At 42.4% G+C, this 12,234-nt stretch overlaps 1 protein-coding gene across 1 annotated transcript in view; it reads left to right on the plus strand.

Moving 5' to 3' along the window:
• Positions 765-12,234, plus strand: part of MUC13 (mucin 13, cell surface associated) — a gene marked incomplete at its 5' end in the record, with an annotated part of 29,629 nt that continues 18,159 nt past the window's right edge. Inside the window, 3 exon segments of the mRNA NM_001105293.1 lie at positions 765-828; positions 5,848-5,970; positions 7,135-7,241. Coding sequence (NP_001098763.1) covers positions 5,913-5,970; positions 7,135-7,241 — 165 coding nt within the window.

The following is a 12,234-nucleotide window of genomic DNA, read 5'->3' on the forward strand; positions in this document are numbered from 1 at the left end:
CACAACTCCCACCCCCACACCAACCACAACTCCCACCCCACACCAACCACAACTCTCACCCCCACACCAACCACAACTCCCACCCCCACACCAACCACAACTCCCACCCCCACACCAACCACAACTCCCACCCCCACACCAACCACAACTCCCACCCCCACACCAACCACAACTCCCACCCCCACACCAACCACAACTCCCACCCCCACACCAACCACAACTCCCACCCCCACACCAACCACAACTCCCACCCCCACACCAACCACAACTCTCACCCCCACACCAACCACAACTCTCACCCCCACACCAACTACAACTCCCACCCCCACACCAACTACAACTCCCACCCCACCAACTCCCACCCCCACACCAACCACAACTCTCACCCCCACACCAACCACAACTCTCACCCCCACACCAACCACAACTCCCACCCCCACACCAACCACAACTCTCACCCCCACACCAACCACAACTCCCACCCCACACCAACCACAACTCCCACCCCCACACCAACCACAACTCCCACCCCCACACCAACCACAACTCTCACCCCCACACCAACCACAACTCCCACCCCCACACCAACCACAACTCCCACCCCCACACCAACCACAACTCCCACCCCCACACCAACCACAACTCTCACCCCCACACCAACCACAACTCTCACCCCCACACCAACTACAACTCCCACCCCCACACCAACTACAACTCCTACCATCGAAGCAACTACAACTCCTACCATCTCAGGAAATACGAGTACTCCAGCCTCAGCAAATGCTTCTGCTACCTCAAGTACACCCACTCCCTCCACAGCCACCTCAGGTAAGAGAGATTCCCTCACAGCTTCTCACTGAGGCATCAGGGCCTTTTGGAGGATGACAGGTAAGTGTGTTGTTCAGGAATGGGGAAGTGCATATAAAGGGACCCAAGATGACCTTGAGTACAAAACCATGGAGTCACAAATGCTAATAGCAATGGCAGAGACACTGAAAGATTACCTGCAATTCCATTCTGTTCCCCTTTCCTCAAGCACTTTCTAGATGTGGAATATTTTTATGAAGTTGGATTTTATGAAAGCTCCTTTTCTAGCTTCCTTCTCCCTAGGAGATTTTTGGAAATAATGTCAGCTTCTTTGAGAAGGTCAGGTCCAAATAAACACTGACTCTGCAGCCCCACAGATCTAGATCCCTGGTCTACTGAAGGAGAGAGTCACTTCTACTCTGATTCCACATCACGTGTTATTGAAAATTATGACATTAAATGGTAGCATTGCTCAAAGAGTCCTAGACATGACCAGGGCCATGGTCCAAAAGACAGATGTTTGGGGATATTTATCTAAGACAAGATGATTGACCTCAAGCCAAAGTTGAAATTAAAACCACTTGCCTCATTTCCTAAAGTTTGGTGTAAAGCTAGTGTCAGTAAATTTTATCAGTGAAGGGAAACTAATAAGTAGTTTAGGTTTTGTGGGCCATACATAAAACCTGTTACAACTTACTAACCTGGAGCTGTTACAACTATTCCACTCTGCCGTGTTAACATCAAGGCAGCCATAGGCAATATACAAATGAATGTGCCTGACTGTGTGCCAATAAAACTTTATTTGCAAAAACAGAAGACTGGCTAGAATTGGCACACAAGTCATCGTTTGCCAAACCCTGGTCTAAAGGAATGCTCAAACCTAGGCTTCAAGTGTCTAGATAAACCCTGTTATTCCCAGTTAGGGGACCTGAGGTTCAGTGAGGGCAGCAACTTGCCCAAGGCCAAAAGTCAAGGTGATGTCTCCCTATGCTTACTTCTTGTGGCTTCCCCATCGTTCTTTGATAGACCTGTGAAATGAATGATTAAGCAAATGGAGCCAGAGCCTGTATCAAAATTTGGTTCCCAGACTTCTTTTGTGTTTGAAGGGTCCACTCTGAAGGCTAGATCAAGAGAACCACAGCTGCACAATCAGTTCTCCAGTAGGGAGCTTATCTAAGCTGTTTTGCTTCCCTAGACACTCTTGTAGAGTAAGGCAGTCTTCTTGTGTTCTGGCCGTACACTAACTAACTCTGGGGCACAGGGCAAATCACTTCTGTCTTGGCTTCAACAGACTCATCTGTAGCAAGGTGTGACTGAACTAAATAGCCAGCCCGGAGTTCCCATTGTGGCTCAACAGGTTAAGAACCCAACTAGTATCCACGAGGATGTGGGCTCTATCAGTGGGTTAAGGATCTGGCATTGCCGCAAGCTGTGCCATAGGATGTGGCTAGGATCCTGTGTTGCTGTGGCTATAGTTTAAGCCAGCGGCTACAGCTCTGATTTGACCCCCATGGCTTGGGAACCTCCATATGCCACGAGTGCAGCCCTAAAAAGACAAAAAAAAAAAAAGCCACCCAAATCCTTTTCCCACTGTGACATCCTACGACTCTATTCCTGGCACACAGAAATGCTAACAAGTCTGTTCTTTATTGCCAGGGAGAAAGCACACCGGGAGTTATCTGTCTGGTATATTCAGAATGGAGCTACACTAAATTTCTTCCCTAGAATTTTCCAAATCATCCTTGCAATGTGACTGAGGCTTTTTTAAAAAAGACATTTACTTTACTTAGAATGTTGGTTTACATCTTGTTAAAGGGGTGACCCTCACATGGTTTATGAGATCCTGTGCCATCCCTCTTATGTCCCATAGCCTGGGGTTTGGGATTTGGGGTTTGATTTTGTGTGTGCGGGTTTTTTTTCCCTCTTAAAATAGAGCAATTTTAGGCTCACAGCAAAGTTGAGAGGAAGGTACAGAGATTTCCCATGTTTCCCGGTCCTTGTGCCTGTACAGCCTCCCTTATCATCAACATCCCTCTCCAGATGGCACATTTGTGACAACTGATGACTCTACATTGGCATATCATAATTGCCCAACTCCAATTTACGTTAGGGTTTACAGTCGATGTTGTATATTCTATAGGTTTCGACAAGCATATGATGACATGTATCCATCACTACGGTATCATAAAGACTGTTTTCACCTGCTTTTTCATCCTCCCTGCTAACCCTTGGCAACCACTAATCTTTTTTACTATTGCCATAGTTTTGCCTTTTTCAGAATGTCATGGAATCCCACAGTATGCAGCCTTTTCAGATTGGCATCTTTCATTTAGTAATGGCGTTTGAGTCCTCCATGTCAATTTTCAAGGCTTGAGCCCTGAGTAATATTCCATTGTCTGATTATACCAGTTTGTTTATCCACTCACCTACTGAAGGACATCTTGGTTGCTTCCAGATTTTGGCAATTATGAATACAATGCTCTAAGTGTTTGTATGCAGGGTTTTGAGTGGATATAAGTTGGTAAATATTAAGTAAGTACTTAGTTACATCAGGTAAATTACAAGACAGGCACTTGCTAGGTCATGTGGTTAAGAGTGTGTTTAGTTTTGTAAGAAACTGCCAACATGTCTTCTAAAGTGGCTGGACCATTTCATGTTCCCATCAGTTTGAGAGTTCCTCACCCCCAGTATTTTAGTTGTTATTTTTTAACAGGAGTAAATTGGGTCCATAGGTTAAAAGAAGCTTAAACAGGGCAAAAGTATATGAAATAAAAATGAAATCTTCCTCCTATCCTAAACTCCTAGGACCCAGACTCCAGTTTGCTTCCCCAGAGGCAGCTTCTGCGGCCAATTTTTTGTGTTTGTGCAAATACAAACATATATACTTGTATGTTTCTGTGTATTCCTCTCCTTTTTTTTATCATGAAAAAGAGCAGGGATTTCTGGCTATATACCCTAGAGTGGAATTGCTGGATCATAGGGTAAAACTAAAAATAAACTACCCTGTGATCCAGCAATTCCATTCCTTGGTATATAGCCAGAAAAAAAAATGAAAACACTAACTTGAAAAGATCCATGCATCCCCATGTTCATAAGAGCACTACTTACAATAGCCAAGACATGGGAGCAACCCAAGTGCCCACCAATAGACTGGATAAAGAAAATGTGATATGTGTGTGTATGTGGCTGTAATGATAGCACTTATATGTAGAATCTAAAAAATAATACTGGAGTTCCCCTCGTGGCACAGTGGTTAACGAATCCGACTAGGAACCATAAGGTTGCGGGTTCCATCCCTGGTCTTGCTCAGTGGGTAAAGGATCCGGCGTTGCCGTGAGCTGTGGTGTAGGTCGCAGACACTGCTCAGATCCCGAGTTGCTGTGGCTCTGGCGTAGGCTGGCAGCTACAGCTCCGATTAGACCCCTAGCCTGGGCACCTCCATATGTGGTGGGAAGCGGCCCTAGAAAAGACAATCAATCAATCAATCAATCAATTAATTAATTAATTTAAAAAAATACAAATGAGTGTATATACAAAACAAAAACAGACTCGCAGATAGAGAAAGTAAACTTGTGGTTACCAAAGGGAAGACAGACAAATTAGGGGTATGGGATTAACAGAAACAAACTACTATGCATAAAATAGATAAGCAACAAAGGTAAATTGTATAGCACAGGAAATTTTAGGTGTTATCTTATAATAACTTGTAATATAGTCTGCAAAAATACTTAATCCTATGCTGTATGCTTGAAACTAATACAGTACTGTAAATCAATGATACTTCAATAAAAATAGACCATGTTGGAGTTCCCATCGTGGCTCAGTGGAAACAAATCTGACTAGCATCCATGAGGATGCAGGTTAAATCCCTGGCCTTGCTCAATGGGTTAAGGATCCGGCATTGCCGTGAGCTGTGGTGTAGGTCACAGACACGGCTTGGATTTGGCGTTGTCGTGGCTGTGACATAGACCAGTGTTTATAGTTCCGATTTGACCCCTAGCCCAGGAACCTCTGTATGCCACTGGTGAGGACCTAAAAAAAAAAAAGAGAGAGAGGGAGACCATGTTATACCCATTTTAGTTTATGTATAGCTTTTTTTTTTTAAGCAATGATTTCCACCCATAGGATCCTAAGAATCTTAAGACAGCACTGAGGGTTGTCAGTCACTTGATTCTATCCTGAAACCAAAGTTCAGAATCATTTCACTTAACAAAGATAAAGAAAATGGCTAACCAAGCTCATCTTTTGGCCACTGCCCTAACTTTTCCTTCTCAGATCCCATCAATTCTCCAGAGACAGGCAAGATGCTGCATCCTGCCTGGTCTAGGAGTCCCAGCCCATGGTGTAGTAACCATTGTAATGTTCTTCTCACCATTTATTCAGGTCATCCACCCAAAAAACCAGCGATCCCCTCATCACTTCCTCTTAGAATCTTCACTGGATTAATCCACTTTGTTCCCTTACTATCCCTTTCTTTTCTTCGTAGGTCTGTATACCATGCATACTAACCAAAATATAACACCTAATTTATTTTTGGCAGCTTCTTGCCTAGTCCTCTCTGTAAGTCAGTTGTTCACAAAATATGATGCTTTCTCTGAAATGGTTTTAGGGAACACTACCTAGTGTTAGAAAACCAGATGTCAAGGTTCTGGAGGATCCTTGAGGTCCAAATTATTTCCTTATTCCTCAGAATTAGAAGATGCCCTCTCTCTCTGCACAGACTCACCCACCTCTGATCTTTCCTGTTTGACAAGTGCTTGGCTCCAGAATTTTAGCAAAAAACTTTCCAGAGACATAAGAAAATATGTACTAACAGAAATTGACAGAACATTGTAAATCAACTGTAACAAAAAAAGAAAAAGAAAAAGAAAGAAAATATGTATTTGTTTCTAGCTGATTTAAGGGTGTGCCATGGAGTAAGACAGCTGAAGAATAGAAAGTGTTCAGGAGGGGAGGCATGAATATTTAAAAGCATGTTTCTGGGTGCTGTTTGTTTGTTGTCATTCTGTGTATTTTTAACGTTTTTCTACTCCATTGCAGGTTCCAGGAACCCTTGCCAGCAAGATTCCTGTAAGGGTGGTTCTTCATGTGTTAGTCTGAATAATACGTTTTTTTGCCTGTGTTCAGAAGGGTATTACTATAACTCTTCCACCTGCAATAAAGGTGAGTTAGAAGGGATGAATCAGGTAGAGCTGCATCTCAGACCTAAAATAGAAGAGAAAACTTAAACTAATAGCAAGAAGAACTTCTATAGTATTAGAGGCAGATTTGGAGGCAACAAAGCCCAGGAGAGTACAGAAAAGAGTCCCGTCTTATTTCAGTGCAAACTGATGGGAGAGGAAATGGACTAAGTCAGATTTATGAGCTAGTCCTAAAGGTGTGCGTGTGGATGGGTCCCTTCACCTGACCTGTTCAAGGGAATGGTGCCATGGGATCAAAGTCAGAATGATAGGTGTTGACGTCCCTGGACAGGTACAAAGGTGTATAAATATTAAGTGATGCTGTTACATGGGGACACTGATGCAGAATTAAGGTGATTTCCTAAAACCACACAGACCATCCGGAAACCTGGTCTCTGACCTTGGTTCAGTTCTCTGTCCTAAGATTTGCACAGGAAATGAAGGCATTGTATTGGCCACAAAGATTAGATATCCCAAAAGCCAAAATAGATGTTCATATTTTTAGCACTAATAATCTCATTTTGGGGATCCACACTAAGTCAATGACCCTAAATACGGGAAGTTTTATGCACGAAGAGGTTCATTGCAGTTTTTTCTCTTTTGAGTAGTTAAATGCACTGAAAACAAGAAATGACTGCATTGGAGTTCCTTGGTGGCTCAGCAGGTTAAAGATCTGTTGTCACTGCTGTGGCTCAGGTCAATGCAGTGGTGCGGGTTCAGTCCCTGGTCTGGGAATTTCCTCTTGTTATGGGTGTAGCCAAAAGAGAAAAAATGAAACAAAACAAAATAAAAATGACTTCATCGATAAAGGAAACATGTACTTCCTAGAATGTTTTGTAGCATTTAAAATGATAATTATGAAGTCTAAGTAATGATTTGGGAAATGCTTATGTAATATACAAAGACATGATATAAACTTGGAGTTATAATGATGTAAACTAGGGACACAAAAAAGCTGGGAGAAATATGCCAAAATGAGGATAGTTGTGGTAGGTTAGGTGAGGGTTGGGGTCATGTTTTTCATATTCACAGACTTCCTGTAGTATCATCAGACATTTAGAATTTTTAAAAAATTATCTGTTTTAAAGAAAAGAGAAATGCCTCTCTTCACATTAAATATCACAGAAAGATTGTGTTTGAATTTCAGGAAAGATTTTCCCTGGTAAAATTACGGTCAAAATATCAGAAACAACTGATCTAGAACATGAAAATTCTGTGGCCTATCAAAATTTATACCTTCAAGTTACAAATTTTGTAAGTATTTTCCAACCATCCTTCCTATACAATTATTCTTTATATATATATATATATATAAAATGATTTCTATTTTTTCCCATTATAGCTGGTTTACAGTGTTCTGTCAATTTTCTGCTGTACAGCATGGTGACCCAGTTACACATACACGCATACGTTCTTTCTTCTCACATTATCATGCTCCATCATAAGTGGCCAGACATAGTTCCCAGTGTTACACAGAAGTAGCTTATTGCTTATCCATTCCAAAGGCAATAGTCTGTGTCTGTTAACCCCAAGCACCCCATCCATCCCACTCCCTCCCCTGATACTATATATAGAAAACCCTAAGGACTCAACCCAGAAACTACTTGAACTGATCAACAAATTCAGAAAAGTAGTAGGGTATAAGATTAATATTCAGAAATCAGTCACATTTCTGTATACTAACAATGAAATATTAGAAAAGGAATATAAAAATATAATACCTTTTAAAATTGCACCCCAAAAAATCAAATACCTGGCCAAGAACGTAAAAGACTTATATGCTGAGAGCTATAAAACATGAATCAAGGAAATCAAATAAGATGTGAAGAAATGGAAAGCTATTCCATGCTCCTGAGTTGGAAAAATTAATATTGTAAAAATGGCCATACTACCCAAAGCAATCTACAGATCCAATGCATCCCTATCAAATTACCCATGACATTTTTCACAGAACTAGAACAAACAATCCAAAAACTTATGTGGAACCACAAAAGACCTAGAATTACCAAGGCAATTCCGAAGAACAAAAACCAAGTAGGAGGCATAACTCTCCCAGACTTCAGGCAATAAATATTCTTTAACTGACTTGTTAGACTGATATTCGGGTGGTACAGGCTGGTACCAGTGATTCACATAGGTGAAATGCATCCTTATTGGTTGGTGAAGAGCAGCTGTTCCAAATTCTTGGGTGCCGTGGCTTCCTGGTTGCCTGGACTCCACCTCTGGGACCCTGGGACCTCCCCGTGATCCTACACCTAGAGTGTAACACCCAGCACTGCAGAGAGCCTTTAGAAGCCTGCTATAGCCATGCTATACTTGTTTTTATGGAGGCTATTAAAATATTTTTTAATGGACAGATAAATTAATTATACTTAAAAATAAGTTATTTCCATAGATGTGAAGAGAAAAAAATTATTTGATTACTCAATGAATTTATTACATTTATAGTTGATCATCACAATCCAGTTTTATAGTGTTTCCATCCCACACCCCCAGCACATCCCCCCACCCTCCAACCTCTCTCCTTTGGAAACCATAAGTTTTTCAAAGTCTGTGAGTCAGTACCTATTCTGCAAAGAAGTTCCTTGTGTCCTTTTTTCAGATTCCCAACCTGTCAGTGAAAGCATTCAATGTTGGTGTCTCATTGTCTGACTGACGTCACTCAGCATGATCATTTCTAGGTCCGTCCATGTTGCTAAAAATGCCGGTATTTCATTCCTTTTAATGGCTGAGTAATATTCCATTGTGTATATGTACCACATCTTCTTGATCCACTCCTCTGTCGATGGACATTTAGGTTGTTTCCATGTCTTGGCTATTGCAAACAGTGCTGCAATGAACATCGGAGTACATGTGTCTTTTTGAGTCATGGTTTTCTCTGGATAGATGCCCAGGAGTGGGATTGCTGGATCAAATGGTAGTTCTATGTTTAGTTTTCTGAGGAATCTCCCCACTGTTTTCCACAGTGGTTGCACCAATTTACAATCCCACCAAGAGTGTACTAGGGTTCCTTTTTCTCCACACCCTCTCCAGCACTTATTGTTTGTAGACTTTTTGATGATGGCCATTCTGACCAGTGTAAGGTGGTACCTCATAGTGGTTTTGATTTGCATTTTGAAGAGAAAAAAATTTAAAGGTGTTTTTTCCATTTTACCATCCAATTTGCATACATTTCTAGACTAGTCCAGCTTTTTTAATGTCCGAAGGAACTCCTTCTAAATTAACATCCGTTACTTCTTTTTCCCATTGTCAAAAATGTCCAAATGAGCAACAGCTTCATTTCTTTGTGATTATTGTGAGTGAATATGTCGATGTGAGAGAGGTGGAGATCTCTATTCTAAAACCACAGCTGTCAGACAGGAAGGCCTTAGAGAAGGTGTCCCATCAGTGTTTCTCAAAGTTTAGTTTTGAAGGAAAAAATGTTAGCTTGGAAATATGTCTAAGCACATAATTCTAGGTGAAGAAATGCTTTTTAAAACTAACATCTTACTCTATGATACTGCCTTTCCGTTTGACATTATGTCATTGTAAAGAGTTTTATTGCTAGAATTGGCTAAAAGTGAAAAGTTATTATCCAAATGGTCTTAGAGATTGTACATATAGAGTGAATGCTCACAACCAAACAGCCAGTGCCTGACACTGCTCTGATAAAACCCATGTCCACTGCATCCCGGACTTGCCCTGGCCCCTTTGCTGTTCCACCTGCACATGAGGGGCACATGGCCATGACTTAGCCTCTTACCCTGGGTCTGCATTCCAGTTCCCCACTCAGAAGATATTCAGTACATTGAAGATAGCAACACAATGTTCCTGTCTCCAGGGAACCCCTCAATTGTCTTATGTGACTTCCCCAATCCCTGGTCCCTGGAGCCACTGCATTTCCCAACTTGCTTTGGATCTGAATGTCCAAAGCCCTGTCTGGCTTCAGGCCAACGCCCTGGTCTTCGGAGATAAGTGTAGCAACTTGATCTCAGATAGGACTTGATGGTCCCAGGGGTACCAGGGCTGGGATGGAACACTTTCATAATTTCTGAGAGTCTTTGAATCTGAAAGGGATCTGCCAGAATGCCTTTGCAGCTCCTAGAGAGAGGAAAAGAGAGACAATTGACTTTCTTCAAGGTCCCCTTTGCAGACTCTGTAGCTGTGGCAGTGCCAGCTCAGGCCCTGAGGGGTCTCCCAGGGCCCATTTTCTCCCCATGCAGAGCCAAATGGACAGTCCACATAGGGATTTTTTTTTTTAATGAGTCATATTGGAGTATAGTTGACTTACAAAGAGTTAATTTCAGGTATACAGCAAAGTGAATCAGCCATACATATACATATACATATATATCCATTCCTTTTCAGATTCTTTCCCCAAATAGGTCACCACAGGGTACTGAGTAAATTCCCTGTGCTGTACAGTAGATCCTGGTTACTTACTGATTTTGTACATAGTAGCGTGTCTGGGCCAATCGCAACCTCCCAGTTTATCCCTCCCCTCAATGTTTCCCCATAATCAGAGGGATTTGAAGTTTCCCTGTTGCATGCCATACCTGGCATTGCATGTGTCATATTTCTAATTCTCAAAATAGGCACCTGGGGGAGACGGTACTTTGATACAGGTTTGCAGGTGAGGTAGGTAGTCAAGGATCAGGAAGGCTATGTAACTGAATAACTTACGGAAGGTCACCCAGCTGACGAATGAGGATGGGGAGATGGGAGCCCAGGACCTGCCTGACCACAGAGCCGCTTCTCCTTCTCTCCTGCTGGCTCTCTTGTGCCATGGACTCCAGACAGGCCTGTTTGGATAGTTCCTGCCCTCCTGTCCAACCCTGCAGCCCTTCACATTGAAAGGTGTATAGCCTTAAATCCTCAGAGGGTTACCTGGAAGAGGGGGAAAAAAAGGAAATCTTTTCTTCCCTGTGCCCGATGCTAATTTTACAATCCCTTCTTTGGAATTAAGAAAACTAAATGGGCAATGGTCAGTAGGGAGCTGTAAGGAAAACTTGGGGTGGAACTTGTTCCAGTTAATTTGTTCCTAAGACTCCCAGGGCCCTGAGGGTTTATAGGAATACCAGCTTTCCCTGATATTTAAAAGAATTAAAATGAATATGGACATATTCTGGATACAAGGCTGCCCAGACTAACTAAATTTATTTGAATTTGACTAAAATAAAAAAGAAATGATTTGATATCTTTTTAAATGACATTGGCTGATCTTCTAAAATATGGGGTCCTTGTGGGAGAAAAATAATAAAATTCTTGGGTTATAAAAAATTTGCACCAACCATGTTCAACATTGACATAATAAATATGGAGACCAGGGCCCAAAGAGAAGACATTTCCAAAGTCATGTCTTTCATAGTTAATTCATTCAGTCATCAGTCAACTGGTACCTGTTGAGTGTTTCATGGGGATTGCCCTGTGCTCAGTGCTATGGGTGGGAATGGGTGACAGACAGGTGTATGCATGTGGGGGGTGTGTCATGAGAAAGAGGAAATTAACTCCAGCCTGACATCAAGAAACTTATGTTCCAACTGGGACCCCTGCCCTACCTCCACCTCACCCCTACTAGAAGTCCCAGCTCCGTCTCTGGCCATGTCTTTATAAGTATCTAGAGTTGTCTCTGCCTTTTTTTTTAGGGCCACACTTGCAGCATACGGAAGATCCCTTGCTAGGGGTCGAATCGGAGCTGTCACTGCCAGCCTACACCACAGACACAGCAACACTAGATCCAAGCCACATCTGCAACCTACACTGCAGCTCACAGCATTGTCAGATCCTTAACCCACTGATCAAGGCCAGGGATCGAACTCTTATCTTCATGGATACTAGTCAGGTCCACTACCACCAAGCCACAATGGGAACTCCCAAGTTGTCTCTGCTCTTGAATACAACTCAATCCCAATAAGATCAACTTGTGCTGGAGCCCTTCCCAGTTCCCATTTCACAAAGCCATGTATCATATATACCATCTCATTTCCTACATCGTATAGCCCTATGTGGTGGGAATTACTGATCTCTCAGATTTTCCAAGAGGAAGTGAAGCCCAAAGAAGTTAAATTTTGCAGCAAAGATGACAAGTTGTGTAATGTGACACTCCAGCCTGCTACCTTCCGAGTGGCACTGTTTCCCAGTGTTGGTGTGGGTGGCTCCTTCTTCTGCTTCCTGGCCCCACATGACTCTCGAAATGCTTTAAGTCCCATCTCCTTTATGAAGCCCTCTCTGGTTTGCTACAACTGGAAGTGAGTTTCTTTGAACTTCC

The sequence above is a fragment of the Sus scrofa genome, chromosome 13 (assembly GCF_000003025.6).
Source record: "Sus scrofa isolate TJ Tabasco breed Duroc chromosome 13, Sscrofa11.1, whole genome shotgun sequence".
NCBI classification, from domain to species: domain Eukaryota; kingdom Metazoa; phylum Chordata; class Mammalia; order Artiodactyla; family Suidae; genus Sus; species Sus scrofa.